The sequence below is a fragment of the Varanus komodoensis genome, unplaced genomic scaffold (assembly GCF_004798865.1).
Source record: "Varanus komodoensis strain SLA01 unplaced genomic scaffold, ASM479886v1 scaffold10, whole genome shotgun sequence".
NCBI lineage: Eukaryota > Metazoa > Chordata > Lepidosauria > Squamata > Varanidae > Varanus > Varanus komodoensis.
This window is the reverse complement of record NW_025335269.1, coordinates 14,759,163-14,782,557: the sequence shown is the minus strand read 5'-3', so window position 1 is coordinate 14,782,557 and position 23,395 is coordinate 14,759,163. Positions and strand designations below refer to the sequence as shown.

The 23,395-nt window shown below is 42.5% G+C and overlaps 1 protein-coding gene across 3 annotated transcripts in view; it reads right to left on the bottom strand.

Annotated features, from left to right (window-relative positions):
* Positions 1-23,395, bottom strand: part of AOAH (acyloxyacyl hydrolase) — a 99,031-nt gene that overhangs the window by 1,798 nt on the left and 73,838 nt on the right. For all 3 annotated transcript variants that reach the window (XM_044454496.1, XM_044454517.1, XM_044454506.1), the window contains 8 exons: positions 21,556-21,638; positions 18,733-18,769; positions 16,855-16,929; positions 13,541-13,713; positions 10,748-10,806; positions 9,890-9,949; positions 7,904-8,000; positions 3,044-3,120 (listed from right to left, as the gene is read on the bottom strand). In XM_044454496.1, the coding sequence (XP_044310431.1) occupies positions 3,044-3,120; positions 7,904-8,000; positions 9,890-9,949; positions 10,748-10,806; positions 13,541-13,713; positions 16,855-16,929; positions 18,733-18,769; positions 21,556-21,638 (661 nt within the window). The remainder of the gene's footprint in view (positions 1-3,043; positions 3,121-7,903; positions 8,001-9,889; positions 9,950-10,747; positions 10,807-13,540; positions 13,714-16,854; positions 16,930-18,732; positions 18,770-21,555; positions 21,639-23,395) is intronic.

Genomic DNA, 23,395 nt, shown 5'->3' with positions numbered 1-23,395 from the left:
AAAGCTGGGAACAAAGTGTACATACATGTATTTTCATGTGTGAAAATTGCTGGAGTGTCAATCATGTCACAACTGCATTGATGCGGCAGTTACAATATGACGTGATTTACAAGCAGGTGTAATCTTAGCAAATCTATTTATGTGACTTGACAATAAAGGTTGTTATTTCTTAGATGTTATTTATTGCTTGAGCAGCAGGAAAGTCATGTTAGCACACAGTCTTATGGGGATGTCCCTGACTCCCCTATCTCAGAGGATTATGGGCATCATGCAGACTGGGAGGAGGAGAAGGGCAGTGTTGTGCAAACCAGCTGGACAGCTGACTGGCTGTCTTAACACATGAAATGCCAGCAGTCAATCTTTGCTTTCTAGTAGTGAACAAATGTAGCAGTTTGTGTAGGTCAAAAAGTAAAGTAGATGCTTGCCAACATCTTAAAGCATCACAATTGTGATTTCCCCAAAGACACATTGGTCTTCCCCCACCTGGGGGAATGACCCTCAAGCAATGTTCTGCTCATATACAGCAATTATCAGCTCCAGCCATCTGGCCAGTGATGAAGGCTAACGGAAGCTGTTGTCCAAAGCATCTGGTTGGCACCAGGATTAACTATATAACCACTTGTGTGGCAACTCAGACATCCCAGTAAGATCTATTAATTATAAAATAATTACCATTACAGTTTAGATCCCAATTTAATAACACTTGAGCTCTTGGACCCAGAAGGACTGACATTGATGCCTAACATAAGCACTGCTGATTTGAATGGGTCTACTCCCAAGTATGACTAAATCTGAATCCAACCCTATTTTCTTTCTTACAAAAATCATTTTTTTCCTTCTCAAGTCAAGCTGAAATTTTGCCAACTTCATTCTTTCTACTACAAAACTGCCTGTATGACTTATTAAATTCATGTTCAGTACTCTGAGTTAGGTTTCTTTTCAGCTCATTCTTTTAAAATATGTAAATCCACATGGATTTTTCCAGCTTTGGGGTTTTTCTGACAAACACAGTTTGTCATTTGGAGTGAAAGGGTCTAATGACCCTCAAGCAATGTTCTGCTCATATACAGCAATTATAATTCTGTAGAATAAACTCAGACTGGTCCTGTTTGGCAGCCTCTGTTGCTCTAGAGCTTTTGAAGCACAGAATTATTGTGTTTTATAAATTTGTGTTGAAATGCATGGCCATGTCATATGTACAAAACAACCACTCAAAGCATTGCCCTTGAAACTATGCAATTTCCCCAAGTAACTTACTCTGCATGAGAGTTGATCATACAGGTACGGGGCAGGGGGAATAAGGATTGTCCCCCCCCCCCCACAACTCTAGTTAAAACATACAGATGTGGAATTGCATAGTCTTCCATCTACGTCTAAGCTTGCAGGAGAAATTCATTAAGGAATAACTCAAGAATGGAATTTCTGGGCATATTTAGATTGCAGTAGCTTTAAATCCTTAGATGTGAAGTGCTTCTGAAATTTCCACTTGACTTCAAATAGCTCCAGTGTGCAAGTCATTTATTCTGACACAATTCCCATTTTCTGCTAGTGCAGTGGCTTCCACTTGGTGAAATCCTATCCATGGCATCTGAATGCAGGAATCACATGTAGTGCCAGTACGTGATTCCTTCCCAACCTAGTTGCTGTTTGGTCTAGCAGAGCAGGGTGGACAGATCAGATGGAAAGAAAATTATACAATCAGCTCCATCCGTGCTTTTCCTGTATTCAAATATTTAACACAGTGCATGGGAACATTCCACAGGGATGGGGTTTCTAGAGGAAAATATAAATATTATCAGCATCACTTTCAAGCTCCACTGAAGTCAGCTGACAAATGATGGAATAAAGTTAATTTATTTTTATCATTGTAGTCCAAATAGTTCCTGTAACACACTTGAAAAAGGAACTATTACATGAAGTGGATGGCTAGTTAATCACCTGATCTGCTGACAGAACAGCCACCCCATAACCAGCTTATGGTGCATTTATTACACTAACTTATATTTGTTTAATATTAATTGCAGGAGATATTTAACTGAATTATTCTCATCAATCAATAATTACTGGGGTTTGTGAGGAAGCAATGACAATTATAAACTGGCAAAACTGGTTAAGAACATATATGGAAATGAAACAAAACTCAATAAGAAAAAATGTGCTACAGAATTCATTTGTTATATTATGGATAGACCAAGATTGCTATAAGGTTGGAGTCATAGAACAGATTCATGGAGATGACTGGATTGGATCCAAGATGCCTTCCATGAACAGAAGTACTCAGCCAACTTGAATGTAGCACCCCATGCTGAAAAATGTTAGCAGGCCAAATTCAGCTGCTCTAAAGCACCTTCTTTTTGCCATGGAGTAGCTAACTGCTGCATTTTGCCTGCTTCTGGACACAAATCTCTGTCAGCTGTTTCCCACTCTTCCAGCCCTTCTCATCCCCTTATCTCCTTGAAGTTTTAGAACCCCAATTTGCCTAGTCCTAGCTTCCACAACTCCCCAAGAACCATATTCCAGCCAATTTAGTTCCAGATTAACCACATATGTCCGTGGCCCTGTCTTCTATGCAGAGTGACCTTCAGTTCAAACACTAAGCAGAGTTTGCATTGTTGAGGCCTGTGTCCATTTGGTTTCTAACTTTATATAGGCAATATGCCAAGGATTATTTACTATTTATGAGCTAATTTATTTTCCATTGGCATACCTATAGTACCTGTGCTCAGCTACCTCATTCCCAACATTAGATTTATTTTGTAAGAAATAAACCATGCACCACTGGGAGCTATGACTTGGTTCATGTGTGTTTGTGTATGCATACCATTGGAACAAATCTGCCAAGACATGCTACTGCTAAAGTCAAAATACACGGTTTTGTTTTTGCACACATCCTGAGAGGATATCTATTAATGCCCTTTGTTTGCAGTGAAGAACCACAGTAATGCCTCATGCATGAGTATATGGTCTCTTGGACATTTGGATTTTTCTCTTTTTGCCTCTTTTATCCCCTATTCCCACTCATCTCCCCACCCCTGTCTTTTACCTGATTAGGATGAAAACCATCAACAGGTTCTATTAGCTGCCAGGGCTCTCCTCCGAATTTCTGCCACATCTCAACTACTGTAAACCAGATAATTACAGAAGATTATGCACCACATGTATAAACATAACCTCCACTTCGCACAGCATCACAGGCAGTATTTTTAACTGATGACTGTTACACATGAAGATTATGATGATTTATGTAACACTGTTGGAGCAAATACTATATCCAATCCTCTTTCCTTCCAGGCAGTATTTAAGCCTTTCCAAGATATTTATGCAGGGGAAACTCTTTGAACATAAATGCTAGCAGAACAATTTTCATGCAGCTCCAAGCATAAATAAGGCTGAAGAGAGACAAAGTTTTTAAAATGCTAAACTTAACATTGTTTTAGCACTTCATTTTTGTTGGCTTTTCCTCAACACCAAAATTGAAGGTCAACAGTCAGAAATGGACAGCTGCAGCTCTGTGTGTGTTTGGCTTGAAGTGTTTTGGATGCAATTTTTCATTACATTGCAGTTGCTGCAAAAAACACCCTTCTGGAAATATACATCACATTAGAAGTTAAAATAAAGATCTGGTATAAATTAGACATTTGTTGTTGTTGTTAGTTGCAAATTTGTGTCCGGCCCATCGCGACCCCATGGACAACATTCCTCCAGGCCTTCCTGACCTCCACCATCCCCCGGATTCCACTTAAGCTCCCATCAACTGCTTCAGTGACTCCATCCAGCCACCTCATCCTCTGCCATTCCCTTCTTTTGCCATCTATTGTTCCCAGCATTAGGCTCTTCTCCAGGGAGTCCTTCCTTCTCATTAGGTGGCCAAGGTATTTGAGTTTCATCTTCAGTTTCTGGCCTTCTAAAGAGCAGTCAGGGTTGATTTCCTCTAGGACTGACTGGTTTGATTGCCTTGCAGTCCATTACAGTAGAAAAAAAACTCCCAAGTTCTTCCTATACAGGGCACTGACCTCCCCTTCTAGATAGGATGTTACCACCACCTTGATGACTCCAAACTCTGAACAGATAACTCCAGCAGCAATTTCAAATAAATGCAGAGGATAAGATTGAACTTTATGGTGTATGCAGTGAGTAGAGAAGCAGTCCCCTTACGCTACCCTATGGTACCCTTTTATCAAATAGCAGTGAAACCAACTATCCAAGCGTGTCTACTGTCCAAATTCTGCTGAGAGATCCAGAATAATAAGCACAAGACCATTTCTCCTATTCAACTCTAGATGAAAGCCATTAGCCAGGAGTGCTAAAGTAATTTTACCTGCAATATGTGTTAGAAGCCTAAACTAGTACAGGTCCAGAAAATCAGCAGGGATGGGAAAATAGGCACATTTGGCATAAGGTGGAGATATATTTGTTCTGTGAGCATTTACTTTTAGGATCTTCTCTTTTCTTGCATTTTGTATTTTCTCTTCTCTTGCCTCACCCTTCAGTTGATTCCCCTCTTTCTCCTCCAGTGTATGTATATATGTATACTGGAGATTGCAGCCTCCACGCCTCAGTCTGTGCATTGGGTGAATGAGTTCAGAGGCTTATGCACATCTGAAGTGGAAGGCAGTGGATTTCACCCTGCATAAATATACTATAATACTCTGTAGGGTAGCCTAGATACCAATAAAATTGGTATCATAACTCTCCAATTCTAAATGTTGGAATTTCATTCAAAGCACATACAAATTTAAAAGTAAAGATGCAGACTGGAAAGAGTTCAGAGGAGGCCAACAAGGATGGTCCAGGGACTGGAAACAAAGCCCTATGAGGATAGATTGAAAGAACAGGGCATGTTTGGCCTCAAGAAGCAATCTGCAAGTACTTGATAGGCTGTCACAAAGAGGAAGGCCAGGATCTCTTCTCAATCATTCCAGAGTGCAAGACAAAGAATAATAGGGTCATGTTACAGGAAGCTAGATTCTGGCTAGATATCAGGAAACATTTCCTGAGTGTTAAGGTGGTATGACAAGGGAACCATTGGAACCATTACCTACGGAGGTTGTGGCTTTCCCATACTGGAGGGATTCAGGATGCAACTGGGCAGGCATCTGGGAGGGATGGTTTAACTTGGAGTCCTGCACTGAGCAGCGGCTTGGACCCAATGGTTTTCTGGCCCCTTCCAACTCTACTATTCTATAATTCTTTTAAATCACCACTGCTGTTAAATGTTTCATACTCTGAGACTCCAAAAAGGTTTGGAGCAGACTTTAGTAAAAAGAAATGTGAGAAATAGGTCAGTGATGAGCACAGAAGGAGCTTAAAAGGGGAGCTTGACAACTGACATTTCTACCAAGTGGAAGCCTTTAATTGCAAACATGCTTATGGGGCTGTGAAAAACACTGCCAAATGCTGTCTTTTGTCATGACTGACTTTTATTTACCAATGTGGGAAAGTAATGCATATTGATCCCCCTCCAAAATGTGATTTAATGTATTTACTACTTCAGGGTAATTTGGTTCATCAGCAATAGGTTAATGGCCCTGATGAAATATTAAGAGTGTATGCAGAATTGTTTGGATTTAAGTGACTGCTCCCTTAATAATTTATTGTACATAAAGAAAAAATGATTGCATAACTAAGTAAAAGCAAAGTTAAGTAACTCAGGTCAGTAAGTCTCAAAGCACTTATGCCCTGATTTGAGATCCACATGTGGTGGAAACCTTACATGTGCCATTCCCTTGCTGGTTAGCAGCAGCAGTGAAGCCTTCAGTCTCACTAAGCGACCTTGGGCCAGTCTCTAACATTCAGCCTAATCTATTTCATAGGACTGAAGGGAGAAAATGATGAGGGGAGAGGAGAAGCATGTTTGAGCTCCTTGGGCCCCTTGAGCTCCTTGGAGGAATGGCGGGGTACAAATGCAGCTACAAATAACAAGCAAACAGATTGGTCTTCTTAACCAGCAAAATCAACCCTCCCTCTAAAGAATAGCAGGGTCATCTTCTTGACTTCATTCTGAGTTCAGATTGATTCCAAGCCCACTGCAGAGTCATAAGTGAGTCCAGTTTCAGAAGCGACAGGGCTGGTGTGATCAACACAACTTATCTTTCCAGAATTAGCAAACCCAACAGAAGTTGCCACAATCCACTCAGTGCTTTCAGCAGTCACTTTGGCAGCAAACATGGCAGCAGCGGTAACCAGACCACCATTCCTGGAGCTGATGAGGCCACAGCGTGACTGCTAAAACAAGAGTGCGCAATTTGTGGCCCAAGGATCACCTCTAGCCCTCTCTGCCTCCTGGTGCAGGCTTCACTGCCCATGGCCGCTGCTGCACCAACATTCATGAGGGCAAAAAAGCTGCTACAGCAGAAGTCCTATTGTGGCTGCGTGTGGCCTGTTTTCAAGCTAAATTTGCCCCCTGCAGTGTTCTAGAGAAGTTTACCACTGAAAATAGTGACAACCTGGCAACAGAAATCACTCATCAGCTGTGTTTGACTTCTGGGCCTGGCTGTTCCTGAGGCATGTACACTCCTCCCTTCTTCCATAATGGCAGCCTTCCTCCTCACTGGGTTCCGGCTCATTTTCTGAGACTGGAGCCAAGGGCAACAGCCCCTGCTGCACCTGCTTCTGCCGCCTCCCCCCACCAGTCACTGTAGCACTGCTGCCTTTGTCCAACTTGGATTAATGTTGGCCTAGGTAGAAAAGTCTGGTGCGGCCTCCGAGATCCAGGCTGATCTGAGAGGGAAGAAGCACTCATCACTGCCAAGCTGGAAAGCTGACTTGTGGAGGCCAGCTATGGCCATCTCTACATACCACCCTGTGCAACACATGAGCAGACGTGTACAGTCGCACCTGCCTTGTGGTGAAGGTGCAAATGCACACCCCAATCCACTTTTTGGGCGAAATACTTCATTTGTGCATGCATGGCTATGGGTGGGCAGGTTGTGGCTTGATCCTTCAGAAGCACCTGGGATTGGAGCAGGTGACTGATCTTGTGGCAGCTCCTAATCCGTGGTAAAAAGATTGCCTGAATTATCCTCCCACAAACTTCTCATTTGCACTTGGGCTGCACTGAGGACACTCTGCATACAACCCCTGAAACAGGAGAAATGCAGGTGGCCACCCTGCATACACTTTTGTGAACCTCAGATGAGTTATGCCTGATCAGACCACGGGTCCAACCAGTGCGGTGTTCTCGTCACAAAGTGGTCAGCCGGCTGCCTGCATGGACCCACAAGCAGGGCACAAATACAACAGTGTACCTCTGGTTGGGTTCTCCAGCAACCGGTGTGCATAGGCATGCTGCCTCGGATACTGCAGTGGCCATGCAGCTACCAGAGCTAATAGCCACAGAGCGATTTCTCCTCCATGGATGTACCTAATTCCCTTTTAAAGCCATCTGAATTGAGGGTCATCATTCCATCCTGTGGGAATGAATTCCACAGTTTAACTATGTGCTGTGTGAAGAAGGGCTTCCTTTGATCCCACTCTGAATTGTTTTGTGTTTTGTGAATGGGAGGAAAATTTCTCCATATCCACTTTCTTTAGAACATGCACCATTTGTGCATGTTGGAACCTAACCTCACAGAACTCATCAGTGCCATCGATCCTACCAAGGGCAGGGTGCCAAAACTGCACCAACAAAACCAGGCTTAAGCTCCCTCCATGATTGTACTGACTGCCATGGCTATTGGCTAGACTTGTTTTTTAAAGACATGGCTGTTGAAGGTCAAATAGAGTATCCAGTGGTATCCAGAATATATTTACTTCCACATTTCTTCCACATTTCTTGCCTCCCAAATCTTGCACATATCCTTGAGTAACATCAGCAATGGCATATCCTTTCAGCAGACAGCATCACCCCTCCTTTAAAGGATGCCTATTGTGGGAACGGCTTATATGGCTCATATATACTTACTTTCTTTCAGTGGGTAATCCAAGTATAAGAGATCAAAATTAGCATATTTCTCGGAAGTTGCTATTTCTTTCAGGATGCTGGAAAGCTGCAAGGCCCTCTGTGGGGAGAAACATAAAAAAAGTCTGTGCTTATTATTTTTATTGTTATAAGTTCCTGCTCTGTCTACCAAGAGTTTAGAGCAGCTCTCAATAATAATATAAACAATCCATTTGTGTGTGAACTTTGTACTGCTTTAGTTTCTGTGCAGGAAAAGAAATGTATTTTTTAAAGATGCCATTTATATTCCAAGTCACAAAATGGAAGCTCTCCTTCAGCAAACAATTGGCCTTGTTTACATAAGCTTGACTAACAATGTTAGAAAGAGAGCAATATGGTACATCATACAGCAGCATTTCCCTGCAAGCGTTGGCTTCTCTAAACAGACTGGGAAAAACTAATAATTCAGTGCCTGTTTTCGCCCATGGGTTCAGGGACAAAACTCTTGGGGTGACAGTGGCCAAAACCTGAGCGAAATGATCCTCAAGAGCCACTTTTTCAAAATTAAATTCTATTAGAGGTGATCTGGATGGTCAGGGAAGGTATGTCATCCTTTCCATGACTGCATTGTTTTAGAAGGTATGTGAAGGGAGAGCACCTGTTTCCAAGCACCTGCATGACAAAACTCCCCTGTATATGGAAAGCTAAGTTAGAAGCTTAATTTATTTATTGGATTGCTGACTCCCGACATTAGCCATATGGCTCCCTGGGTAGGTTACAACAATAAAACCATATAATACTATATATATATATAGTATATATATATATGCCCGCCCGCCCCTTGAGATCAGCAGGAGAGGCCCTTCTCCGGGAACCCTCCGTGAAGAAAATTAGGAGGGTAAGTACTCGGAGGAGGGCTTTCTCTGCGGTGGTGCCCAATCTATGGAATGCACTCCCCAGAGAGGTCCGCCTGGTGCCGTCGTTATTCGTTTTTCGGTGCCAGACGAAGACCTTTTTATTCAAACGTTATTTTAATTGTTAATATTATTTATTTTATTCTTTGGCCAGGGTGACTTAATTTATACTGTTAAATTATATTGTTTTATATGATGTTATTTATTTATGTTTGTGAGCCGCCCCGAGGCTTTGGCGAATGGGGCAGCATAGAGGTTCCCTAAATAAATAAATAATAATAAATAAAAGCACAGATCACATGGCAACAAAACATTTAAACAAGTAAATAATTATAAATGCACCCACTTAAAAGAACTAGTAATTAAATAAAAGGCATACCCCATTGTTAAAATGCCAATAAACACAGGTTAACTATTAAAATAATGTCAAAATAAAAATGTCTTTGCCTGGTACCAAAAAGCCTTCTTGACGATGCATACAGAGGTCCTTTCAAACCTGGTCATGCACAACATGCTATAACCTCTTTCAGCCTGAGGACTAAATTCCATTTGAGACGTGTGTGTGTTTGCCCGCACGCTGCATTCCAATGTCGGTCCAAAACTTCTAAAACACTGACATCTTCTAGCATAAAGCTCTGAGGGGCAGTAACTAAGCCTTAGGAGAGGCATTTCAACCTTCTGGAATGGAAGGGGGAACTGTGAAAAAGCCAGGAAACCACCAAAGGGTTAGTGGTTGGGGAAAGGGATGTGGGAATTCCCAGTGAGGGAATCCCAGAAGGTTGAACTGGAACTCCCATCAGGGTAGATTCGCTCCCAAGGCCTGCACTTCTGTGCCCTTGCACTGCAGCTTGTGTTCCTTTGAAGACTGGATTGGGATCTTGCTCCAGAAAAGAACAAGGAATTGCAGCCTAATAACATAGGGCAAATTGTCATACCATGTGTATACATACAAGGCTTTAAAATAGACAAAAAAATCTTGAAGCCAATCTGAGAATCTTGAGTTGAAGTAGAAAAAACTAGGCAGTTCAGGAAACCCAATCTCTTTAGCATCATAGCAGCAGCAGCAGCAGCAGCAGCAGCAGCAACAACAACATACCTCTGTGGTCAAGTCCCTGAGTGTGCCATTTGAAGACATCCAGCCATTGCATGGATTCACCTGTGGAAAGTGCCATTTTAACCATTGGATGTTAGTGTGTGAAAACGGACAACAGAGAACAGCCCCAGTTATCTGACAACACTTAGGTAATAAGAAGTTTGAACAAACAGAAGAGCTCTTTCCTTAACATTATACTTTCAGACTTGGTCAGGAATCATCAAGCACATAGGGACAATCCATATACGTAACTGAAATTCAGGAAACAGCTATTCTGAATAGTTACACCATAGATAGACATTTGAATTGATTTCTGACAATCAATACATTGCACATTTGTTAGTACTGAAAGCAGGGGTGCTACAAGTATTTTCGTTCTTCAGACTAAACATTCAATGGTGTTCTCTTTCCTTCCCCCCAGAGTACTTTGGGGGCCATCTCTCCAGGCTTCTCCTCTCCTGCCTGGTCCTCAGACGTTTGGATCACAACAGATTTGCTGATAATATTTTGGAGAACAAGATGCTCAAGAACAGCAAGATAAGACAGGGGGGAAAAAAACACCTGCTTCCATTTGCTATTACTTCAAAAGGGATGTGCTCTTAAAAAACAAAAGAAAACAACCACCTTGTGTTAAGACTAATTCCAATTAAAAGCTTTCTGTTTATCTCACAGTTTTTCTTAAGCTGTTACAAATATTTGCACATACAATTAGCTTCAGTTATTGGATACCTTTCCTTTCTAAAGAAACATTCAAGTCATATGAACTTTTACACTACCAAGATGTTAATCCAGCTAAATATGTCACCTTTATCATTTTTTTCTGCTTAAAATATAGTGGCACGGGACACCTGAACAACTCACCTGAAGACAGCTCAGAAATGAATAGAGTTGCTCATATGTAACATCTTTGTTTAATTGACCTGGAAAACAAAATCTTTTCAAACTTGACGGCATTGACACTACCATGTTCCTTACTGGGAACCCCCTAGGAAACTGCTTGATAAGGACTTTGTACTCTTGGTATCCAGGATTCCAGGGATATTCAGGACACATACCCAGCCCTCCAACAATGGCCCTTGAGCTACCTCCTTGACCACACAATATTTGTGGGGCTATTTTGATTGCTGGCAAACGTATACTGTAAACCTCATAAAGCCTGTACATAGGCAGCATTGAGAAAAATAGGGATAGGGATTGGCAATGAATAGACATTTTTCCCTGTTTGGACAGATCATTTTGGATCCAGCATCTGAAATAGCCCATGACAAGACCTGTTTGGTCTGCCCACCAGACAAACTCTGCACATAACCTGGCATTTGTTTATTTGCCAAGCTTACTCCAACAGTGTAAGTAAGAGGGGCAAATGCTTTTCTGTTCACAACAATTCTGTGAAGGAAGGCAGAACTATGAACCCTTAACAGCTAGGTGAGAATTTAAACCACACTTTCTTTGGTTCTCTTATGCTACTTTGAAGCTGCTGTCAAAAGAAACTCCTCTGAACTGATTCACACAGCACAATACACGGAGGCTGTGCCCTAAAGAGTAGGTCACACCATCCTGTGCTCATGAGCGTGACCTACTCAGAAAACCTCAGCTATTGGGCAGCATAGAAATGGAATCACTGATCCCCAATCACAGATTTTGCATATATAAAGCAGAAAAACAGTTTCCTCAAGTGCTGAATCATTTTGCAGAGGAAGCAACTATCCAAACAAAAAGTTCCAAAGCTCTTTTAACATGCAGATATGCCCTTAGTGGCTGCAGATTCTCCTGTTTACTTAAAAGTCTACTTTTAAGAAGACTTTTTGCTATTTGCTTTTAAAGAGACTCATTGCTATTTCTTTACTTTTTCACCTACAAACCAAAGATTTCAGCCCGATTGTGATGGAAGCCAAGGAAACACAGCCATGACTTCATGTTTCCATGACAGCATCTGTCCCAGACTCAAAGTCCAGGTGGCTTTCTTTTATCCTGCATATAGATACCTTCACCGCCCCCCCCCCCCGCCTTATTCTCAGTCGATTGAACTAGCAAGAGAACTGAGTCATATAATAGTCAGTTCAAATCCCAAGGGTGAGTGACTGATGCTTTACCCATTAACAAGGCTTTCACTCTCCAAAACAAATTTAGCCATTTCACATCAAGGAGGAAGATTAAAGGTGACTCTGTACAATCATGGCTTTAACTTTTTACATCTCAGATAGGCTGTCTTTAAAGTGGAAATAATACCTTCTGTCATAGAGGGAAAAATATATTGCTTCTGTATAGGTGAGCTAAATTCAAATACTGTTCAATACACAACAGATTTGCCATAACAAGCTGTATGTCAGGCAATAATGTTCTTTGATCATTTGTCTGGGGAGTTTTTTCCTGCTTCATCCTCAGATAAAGCAATTCCTTAATCAGAACATTGACTGTAGTAACTTAGATGCAATCCTATGCATATGTATCTAGTGGAAAGTCTCACTGGAGTTGATGAGGCTTACTTCTGAGTAGGCATGTAGTTCATTATCTATTTTTATGAAGAGACCCTATTAGGACTAACTTGTATTCTGTAAAATGTTCATCACACTTGCTCAGGAACTTGTGAGTTGTAGCCAGCTCTACTTAGGGCAGGTCCATTAAAACAATCCGGACTTAATTTAGGCTAACATTAGATACAGCCCAATGGATGAAACCCACTGATTAGGTTCACACAACATGGCAACCCATTGTGTGTCACTACCCATGGTGGGTTGTTATGCCATCCAAGCCTATACTGCTTCCCAGAGAGCAACTTGTTTGGAGATAATGAGCCACCTTGACAAACCATGGCTTGTTCTAGGGTTGTTCGACCCATGATGGGTTGCCATGTCATCTGAACCCAAAGAAACAAATTCAGAATGGATTACAAGATCAGCTAGAAAGCTGCTTGACAAGAGCATCAGCAGCAAAGAGGAACTGTGCTCCTCTTTGCAGTTGTGTTTATACCACTGCCAGAGGATGGTGAGTGACAAGCCCTGTAGTGAAACACAACAACACTTTGCAATGACTGTCCTTGGCTTGCTACCTTTTTAAACATTTTTTGCCCACTCCGGAATATGTGAAAATACCTTAATTTTTAAAAAGTGTATCTTTTACAGTGGTACAGTTGTTACAGTTTACACAGCACACTGCTATGGCTGTCAGAAATATATGCAGTCTTGCCTGATCAATGGCCTTCAGGTTTCAGTTGTCAAATGGTAACAGCTTGAGAATGTGAGACTACCAGAGAGCCAGTGTGGGGTAGTAGCTAGACCTTTGGACTGGGGACTTGGGAGATATGGGCTCACATGGGTCAGGGAGAATCTCTGCTGGAGAGCAAACTGCTGTCTGTCCAGCAGATCTGTTTAAGAAACTAGTCTGTGTCCCAAATACCTGGGAACAGACCCTGAATAACTTTAGACTGAACTCAGGATAGTAGTGTGCCATTGAAAGGTAACTCAGGGAACAAACAGAGATGAGATCAGACTTTTCCAACTGAGAAAGCAGAATAAAATGACAGTCTAATCATTAACTATGAGACTGGAATTGCAAGACTGGCATCAGAGAGCTATACTGAAAAGCCCAGTGCCCTTGTCAATGGCAAGCATCTCTCCTTCACACCAAATAGGAAATGGAAGTTGGCATATTTACCAAGAGGATGGTATCTCTTGTGTAAGTTATCCCATAGGAAGCGGCCATCTACCAAGCCAATTAAAATCACATGGCTTCCCTTTGGAAGGTGATTATCTAGATAATCCAGAGTCTTTTTAACATTGGAGTGCATCTGCTCAGGCTGTGTCATCTTCTCCAGTGTGTCAGGGCTCCTATGAAAGAAAAAGGAAACAACGCAGGGCTTATGTATTCATGTATTTATTTTTACCTAATTTCTATACCACCAATAATATGGAACAGCCATATTAAACAATGCAAACACTCTTCTGTTCATTAATAGAGAAGGGTGAACCTGTGGTAAATCAGGCCTCCATGGCTTGTGAGGCAGTAGCTGGGTTTTAGCAATCCCAGGTGTTCTGGCAAACCAGGAGATACATGATTAGTGGGTTATTTGCAATTGCAGGCCAACAATCTGAGAACACCTGAGTTAGAAGGTTAACTGGCTCTCTTCTAATGCTGTGATTCTACTTAAGGGCTTGCAGAAGAACCTAGTGCTGTATGGGCCTAATTGTGGCCTACCCACAAAACTGGAATGATTCCTTGATGAGGGGTAATGATTTTGGAAAATGGGAAAGTTAATTATTGAGAAGTACTTCTATTCACACATGCACACTCTTTCACAGCAGGCAGCAGAAATACTTAGACAAGGAGATATATTTTTTTCTGAACTATGGGGCACTTTGGCAGTGAAGCCTCTGTAATGGCTGATTTACCATTACTGGAGTTTAATCTCTTTCTATCATTCCTTTCACTTGTCCCTCATTTCAAAGCACAGATTGCCTCTGGCCCCAATCAGTCAGCTCTTGTTTCCTTCCCGTTATCAGGCTTTGATGCCACAGATAAAATACAGCATTGGGAAAAGAAAGACGTAGAAATGATCAGTTTTAGAAAAAACAGCAATTCTAACCTTTCTGCTTTTATTCCCTCTTCAGAAACACACATAAGACCCCTTTGTGCATTCATTTATTTTTTTATGTACCTTTTAAAAAAATATTGTTTCTCTGTCCTACTTTTATGCCTTAGTAGGCTGTGAGATATGTACCATCTGTCTATATTTTTGTACATCCTCCTCATTTGGACACTGCAATTTGGGTTCTACTGGGAAAGTACAAGAGCTGCCAATTTCATTATCTGTGCCACTTACAAATGCCTGCATTTCTCAAGCTCTCATTTGCCATACTGGCAAGAAATACTTGGATTTTTCACTGTGATTTGGCTGAGGTGTCATTCTGCAATGTGTAGAACTGCAGCTCTTACCTTTGTTCAAACAGAGAACTGAATTAGACCAAGAGGCTTCATTATTTATGTAGAATGGTTCTAAATTCCAGTTGATGGAATTTCAATGGTATAATGAAATAGTTTCAATGGTTTAATGAAATACTTAGCACCTTTAGCTATTTTTAAACCACCAAACAATCATTAAAAAAAATAACAGGGAAGAATGTCTTCAGTGTGATGCTTCTGCTTCACTACAGTAATTTAGCATTAACTCTTTGAAAATGAAGGAATGGTTTGAAGCCCACAAAACCACATCTCCACTGGTTAGAGCGAACAATAGAAATATTGGTCTTTTGCAACCTTTAGACAGCTGGCAAAGCTTTAAAAGGAGCTAAATATGAAGGTGGATTTAAGTCAATGTGCTGTATATATTATGGTAGACTTTCAGAAATTAAATATTTCATTCCATACATACACTAACTCTCCATCCAGTACAGTTCTTCCAAGGGATTGATCTCAGTGTCTTTTGTGAAGGAATGAGCAACATTTTCCGCTGAGAACAAAGCCAAATTAAACATGGGCACAAATGAAAGTTCCTTCACCAAATGACATACATTGACTAGGTTCAGACAACATGATAACTTATCATGGCTTATAAGCTTGTCATCTGAATAAGGACGGTTTCTGTGGGGTGGTTTATAAGGTGCTTGTGACTCATTGTAGGGTTTAAATAGCTTAATGAGTCTCAACCCAGATGACATGCTAAGTCACAGCCATGCTTAAAAGTAAAGAAGCCCATTGGCTAGAGTGCCACCAAAGCATTGCCACGCTGGCCCAGGGGCTCCAGCTGATGACAGAAAACAATCCTGCTCCACCTTTGGCATCAGCAGGAACTTGGAGAAGCCACCAGGTTCCAGAATGTGCGGCTTGTCCTAGCCCAGTCAGGCAAACCAGCTGCTTAGCCTTGCTTCCTTGCAAGGAAACGAGGCCAAGCATCTGGCTCCTGCAGCAGGGGCAGGCAGGAGCGGGTCCCCTGCCCCCTTCCCCCTTCTCCCCAGCAGGACCTAGCAAAGGGCTTGGGCAGAGGCTTGACCAAAATCCAGGCAGGGAAAGAAGGAAATGGGGCAGGAGGTGTCTTTTCCCATTGTGTCTTTCTTTTCAGCTGGGCACTGGGAAGGCACATGCAGCAGACACTCCCCTGCACCCCTTGGTGGTATGGCACCTGCAGGCACCACACCATTCAAAAGTGGGGTAAGGGTGGACTGTGGGCCGGAGCAGCACAGTCAGCCGGGCCTCCTTCCAGGGAGATGCAGCTGAGCATGCCTCTTGCACCATGGCTGGACAGTGGGAAGGGGCATGGGCAACCCCACACCGCTCAGCTGTGGTGCGCTGCAGCCAAGAAGCAGGTTGCCTTGCACTGGGTTCCTGAGCCGAGCAGGAAGCAGCATTTCTTGTGTCAGTCCCACTCCAGGTTTGCCACCCTGGGTTCCTGCCATTGCCTGAAGAGCAGGATTGTCTCTGAGCAATCCTGCTCTCTTCTGTGCTTCTGCAGGGAAACTGCAGGAGGACTGGAGGGGAAGAGCAGGGAGGAAGAGGGACACAGTCACCAGCTGTGCCTGGTCATCTGCCAGGCATAGGGGAATTTTACCCACAGTGCACAGCTAACATCCCCAGGGGGGTATTAATGTGCCATGTGAACCGGTCCATTCTCTTACTGAAGCAAAGGCAGGGGATTGTTACATGATTCATGCATAAGGTCCTAAAGCTGCAACTCTAATACTCAGTTTAACAAAATCCAGCAAGTTAATGCAGCATATTGCAAGGACGCTATGAAATGATAATACAAACAAAAATATCTGCTCTGCAAACTTATATTTGGTTTGCACCAGTTTAGCTGCTGTGACTTCTCCTCTGCACAGGAATTTTGGAAATGTACTTTAGCCATGATATTGAGAATCTTCTCATCTAGTCCTCCTTAAGGTCCTCTGGGAAGAGAGAATGTCTGTTCAATTATTAGTTTAAGCCAGTGATGTGGATATGCTCTTCGTTAACGTTACTGTTTCTTGAAACCTTACCCATTGCAGACATCATTCCCAATCATGGCAAATATAACTATTGCAGGCTTGTCAAACTGTTGACTTCTTGCCAAACTAAAAAGGAATTATAAAAGTCTAAGTGTTAAAATCCACACATACCATGAATTCTATCCCCCTCTCTCTATAAATATTGCTGTACACTATGTTCCTATTGCATAGAACGGATAGATGAAAAATACTTCTGCGGATATTTACAGCCATTACATGCAGATTTAAGTTCTGGGTGCCAGTCACTAGCATCAAAGACACTTGCCTTAGGGATCGCAAAATGTGTTTGCTTATCACAGCAGTTCCTTCCCATAGTTAGGCTGTATATGGAAAGCAGCATTCCTTTGACTTTCCCAACAGAGTTAAGCAGAAGGGCTCTCAGAAATCATCAGTGGTGGCAGCCACCAGTTTGAGTGGCTTTAAAAAAGAATCGGAATAATCTTTATGGAGGATAAGTCCTCCAGCAACTCTTTGTCATAATTGCCTTACTGCATCTACCTGGTGGTTGTTGGAAACAGGACGTGGGATTAGATTGATCTTTAATCTGATCCCATGGGGCTTTGCGTTCCTATTTCCAAATCCCCCCACAAAAAAATAGGTATTATTAAGACCAAGAACTTGTTTAGCATATAACTTCGATAGTAACTCCTGCATCTATGGGGCTTCTCATCTATTGCAGCACTTGTCCGCTTTAAAGGAGCTGTTTGTGGTGCTGAAGCCCATCCCAACATAGGTTCACCACTATGGAGCACCTTGGACACCTCCTGTAAGGCTGAAAAGAAAAGCTGCAATGGATGAGGAGCCCTGTGGATATGGGCCCACCCTCCGTCCCCATTTATAACACCAACCTTTAGCACACAAAGTCTGGAAATGAATGAATGAAAGGAAAAGGGAAGTAGCAATCCAAAATAGACTATAGGTCTGTTTGCAGATTGAAGAGAGAGGTGGGGTGTTTAGACTACAGAGGAAAGCAAAAAGTCCATGAAAATAAAACAGGGCATCACCATTGGCCTTCAGCCAGTAAGTTGTATGCATAGATCAAAGATATGCACACTGATGGGACAGACATGGAGAGCCATAAGTGGAATCACATTGCCTGAGTCAGTCAAGGCTCCCGAAAAAACAGGGAAAGACAAACAAGACTAATACAACCATTGCAGACATTACGTTAGAGATGTGCATTGCCATTCCTCCCCCCACCCTTACCAGCGTGTTCAACATATTCTATCAGTCAATTAAAACAGATCACAAAGATTCAGTTTTAATGGCAGATGATGTGTAGGGAAGATAGTAGAGAGACTAGAAAGGGTGTTACAGTTTTCATCAAGAACTTGGGGTGGGGAATATCCCAACTGAACATTTAGGGCACAGTCGTATTCCTGATAGACTGAGTCTAGACAGTCATAGGATATTCTAGAGCCCCAGCTCTGACCTCAGAAACAAGGTCTCGAAATTCAGCACAACTTCTCTCCACCCTTTCAGCCAGTTAATGACAGAATTGTTATGCCTGCAACTTCAAGACTACAAGAGTGGCTTTGGAGACAGACTTTTGGGATGGGGAGAGGAGGTGACATGATTTGCCAGTATATGAAGTATCTTCCTTCTCTTCTGCCACAAGACAAAACAGATGGCTGAAATTGGCCATCCAAGTGTTTTAGAGGGTAAGAGAAGTGCAGAGACAACCTTACTTTCTGCACTCCTTCCACCCTCCATAGGATGCCTATATTCCTCTGAGTCTGGAGAAGTGTAAACAGCCTCAATGGATTGGAGATAGGAGGTAACAACAGTGATGACGACATGCTGCATTCTTCTACAACTGACTATTTCAATTATGAATCAAAGTATGCAAATCCCCTGTAAGAGAGTTACCTTTCTGCAAGATCTTGTATGTTTCCTGAAGCAGCACCTAGAAAATGGAAGACATGGATTTAGAAGAATGTAACATAATGAACTCATAGGCTACAGTCTATAACATACCACCACAGTTAAGTTCCAATAAAATAAGTGATAGGTTAATAATCATTAACTCATACCTCACCAATTTCAATGGGACTTAAGCACAACTATTTTTTCTGGCTTGAGGATAACATATTTATGTTGGATGTATAATAGCAAAGGTGTACTTAATGTAGAGAAAGCTGCCTTACAGCACTGGCACGGATGCAGCATTCTGCATCTGAAATGTAGAGAGGTAGGAAATGTAATACCTGAGCTGGAAAGCAGAAAGAGTCCCTGGTGTTAGACTTAACAACAACAACAGCAACAACAACGACCTAGCTCTCAGAATATATAGTAATTCAGGTTTTGGCAAATAGACTATTAACATATCTTTGCCCTCCTGCGTTAAGTTAGCAACCACTATATAATGCCACATTCATATTTCTATACCATGAAATAGCTGAAGCTTTCTGGGCAGTTATTGCTGACTCATAATTCAATGTAATTCACATTCAATTACTATGCACAGATACCACATGGGTAAAGGATGGGCTTAGGGACTTCTAAATTAAGGTTCATGTGGGAGCTACAAAGAAGCCCCTTCCCCAGTATATCAAACAGACCTCATATAATTTTCCAGTGGTAGTGCTTTCAAGCTGTAACTCAGAGATGCCTCCCTCTGCCTTAAATCTGATAGAGAGCCAAATATGAGGCAGCTGCAGCGTCTCCTTCCTGTTTCTGTCCTAGTCCTTTTACCCACCAGCTCTGCCCCTATTGCTGTGCAGCAAAACTGAAGCCCCAGTGATTTGAGCAGGCAGAAAAGGAAGGGCAGACCAAAACACCTGGGCAATTCAGGTGAAAGAAGCTTTGGATTCTCAGTTTGGCCATGGCCTGAACGGAATTCCTTTGTTGAAACCCATAAGATACTCCAAGTATCATGAAGATCCCAGAGTTCATTTTGCCTTGGCTGTCTGCAGCAAGTTATTTTGCATAAAAACAAAGGAAACTATTGGCTCTTCAGCATAACGGAAATCAAATATTGGGGTGTTTGTCCCACAATGCCTTGGAGATGTGTCCTTGTGGCCTCATGGAAAGCTAGTTAGGGATGAACAGAGGCTCCGTGGGGAGCATAATATGCAGGCATGAAAAAGAATACTGCGAGATTTGCATGCACTAGCTGTTAGGCTGTTGAACTGGCTTTACCCTGTTGCTTAATCAACCATTTGCTCCCCAAAGCCGTAAAGAAAGTATAGAATTTAATGATGCAAGTGAAAGAAATTTTCACTTGCACCAATCCAGGTTTCCTTCAGTGCACCCAGGTGAACTATGATTCCCCCAGTGAGCGAAGTTTAAAATAACATTTTCCCTCTTCTAATGGTACTCAGCACTGACATGAAATATCTAGTTTCCTAATGTTCAATGGGCCAGAGCAGTCATTAATGGACACTGAACACAAGCTGTATGGATCCAAGATAGAACACATCAGTGCAGAATAGTACAAAAGAATAGATGAGAAAATACAATGTTGAAGGGCAGTGGATTCAGGAAGAGGGTCCCTATCAGTCATATATGAGGGGAATGTAGGCTGCATCAAACGTGAAAGAGTTCCTGGAAGTTTTGCGATGGAAGATCCCTTGTACTGAAAGGCACTGTGCCATTGTTCCCACTTTTCATCCAAGTACCTGCACCCCCTGCCAACTCTCAGGGCAATGATGGTATTAGGCCTTTTCTGGAAGCCTCACCCCGCCCCTATGTATCTCTGAGCACCCCGAATGCATCTGTGTCTTGGTTCAACCAGTCATCCAAGCATAGCCTGTGGTGAGAGAGGGGGCCAGGCATCCTAAGGGTACGGCAGCCTGGTAATTCTTGGAGCCCGTACCATATGCACTGGGGGCATGAAGTCTTTCATGAGGAGATTTGTTGCCTGCAGTATAAACCTCATTTCCTGAATACAGAAGTGCATGAATTAAAGCCTGTCCCAGATGGTGTATCTATATTTGGGAAAGTGAGAAGGATATTCAAAATCTTTATGCTGCCAGAGAAGACCCTGGTGGGTGAAATACACTCACCAAACTGTGGGTTGGATCCAGGAACTGCTTACTGTCACTGGAAGGCTGTCATGGAAAGGAGGGGGTGGGTAAGGAAATCTGCTTTACCAGCCCAGTTGCCCATGCCTAAATCAGGATCTACCCCTGCATTTTTTCATTTTTAATTATAAAGTTTTATGGTGTCATGTCACTTTATTGTGAGCATTCAGTGGGTTTGTGTGCACTATGCCCAGTGATGTCTCTGATACTGATGCTAAGCCGTTTGTTATTAAGAAGGCTTTCATGTTTAGAGTATTTCTCCTTTCTTTTATACATTTGTACATTTTTGCAAGTGAGGAATTTCTTGATTCCTTTGTTTCGGCGGGAGGCTATCATCATCATACTATTATTATTTGCTTTAGGAGGTTCTTTTATAACCCATCAGACCACAGGTCCATTTGGCTCATCATTGCTGACATTGACTGACAGTGGCTTTCCAAGATTGTAGGTGGGGGGGGGTCTCCTTTTCCAGCCCTTTCTGGAGCTGCTGGGGACAGAACTATTTGCATGGGAAGCATGTGTGCTGATACTGACCAGTGCTGCTTCCCCATAAAGAGAAGCCGCACAATCTGTGTGCTTCTACTCCATCTGCATTCTGCGTAATTTCTAGCCCTGCAGTGCCACAGCTTCACACATCACAAATGGATGAGAAATGAGACCAAATTACCATTTTTAGAAAGGTTCTGGTAATCTCTATGGTTGCAGCGGTTTCTTCTGAGTAACTCTAGGTAGATTGACTCTGTCCATCCACTGAAACAAAGACAACGAACTCTGGTTAGTCAATTCACAAAGGAAGTAGCTAAGAAACATGATATAACAGACTTGATGTCCTCCTAGATCAACCCCTATTTTGAGAGAGGACCTTTGATATCATGTATTTCTTCTATTTGTATTTTATCTTATTTGTATGATTTTAGCCTCATAATAACCTTGTGAGATAGGTTGGAGAGATAATGACTTGCTAAAGGTTCACAGGAGTGTTTCACAGCTTTTCACACCCAAGGATAATTTCTGTTACTGTTCCTTTAGGAGAGGTTGCAGTTTCTTACATAAGTGGGGGAAAGAGTTTATTGAGATGGCTCTGTTCAGCCTGCTGTACACCAGGGAGAAAGAAGCCTTGGACCATCTGCAGTGCTTAATGCTTCTGTGTTATCACCTGCAGAGGACAAATTCAGTCAGCCCTCACAGCAGCAAGGGAAGAGATCCATTGAAACAACTAGACTAATGGCTCAGAGGTTATTGAGTGGGGTGAGTGTCAATTTGTTTGCAGGTGTTAGTTGAGCCCCAAAGGAAGAAGAGCTGAGAAGAGTTCCAAAGCCTCTCACTTCCAAGGGTAAAAAAGACTCCTGAAGTCTGAAAAGGATGCCGAGCCAGTATGTTGAGTATTTCATTTTATTATTTAACTGAGGGGGGAAACCTCTGAATTAATCCAGCCAGCAGCAGAAAGAAGAGTTCCATAGAAGGGCAAAAGCTGATGGCCTGGACAAGGCTAGCACCTAATAAGGACCAACCTCCTCCTCTCCCCAGTGCACTGGCTTGGTGAAGAAGCCACCTCCAGCTCTCATTCCCCTCGCACCACCCTCCTCCTGTTCCTCCAGAACTTCGTGTGGCTGCTAGTGGTGTGGGCACTCCAAGGCTATCCAAGGCCATCTCACCTCACAAGGTCCCATTTGCTTACAAAGCAAGGCATTGTGGGCATGGTGGTCCCTGCACTGCTTTTGCTTTGCATTGGTGGCAAATGCTGCTTAAAGACTAAACAGTATCAAACCATTAATTTGCTACCCCTGCAGCAAACCCACAGCCCAGGTTTGTGAAGATCAACATTACCTTGCCTCTGCATCACTCTGGCTTTCAGCACATCACCCACAATGCACCAGAGGTAGGAACCAAGAGCCAAAAAGCTACATGACTGAGATGTAGTTGATCTGAGGTTGCTTACACTGACTAGTGAAAGCCAAGAAATTGGATTTCTTTGTTCAACCCTACCTTTAGACACAATTAATTAGGAGGCAAGGTAATCATTAGGTAATGGATATTGGCAGACACTCTAATCTAGAGCAGAGGTGGGCAAAGGCTAGAACAGGATTACTGGTGATTTGCAGTAGATCTGCAAGGGTTCTGACTCCCCTTTGAGTTACAATAGCAACAATTTAAACACTCCTCTCCTCATATACACCCACACAGTTAAATGTTGCTGAAAAAGACAGTTGGGGGGAAACCAGAAGGGGGATATTTGTGTGATGGGTAAGCTTGGTTCTGGCACTGATCCACAATTCTTAGGCTGAGAATGTGTTCAAAAGCACCCTGATCCTTAGTTCACCTACACAATAGTTCTTAGCATATACCTATCCTCCTGAGCACTATTTCACACCTAACTCTGATTGCTGGATTTGAGAGTTCTAGTAAAAAATGAAGTAGAACCTGCAAGTCTGAAGTCTGTCTGCTCTTGATTCAGCAGGACTAGATGGTAGTCAAGCCTAGATTTCTCCCAGAAACTGTGAATAAGC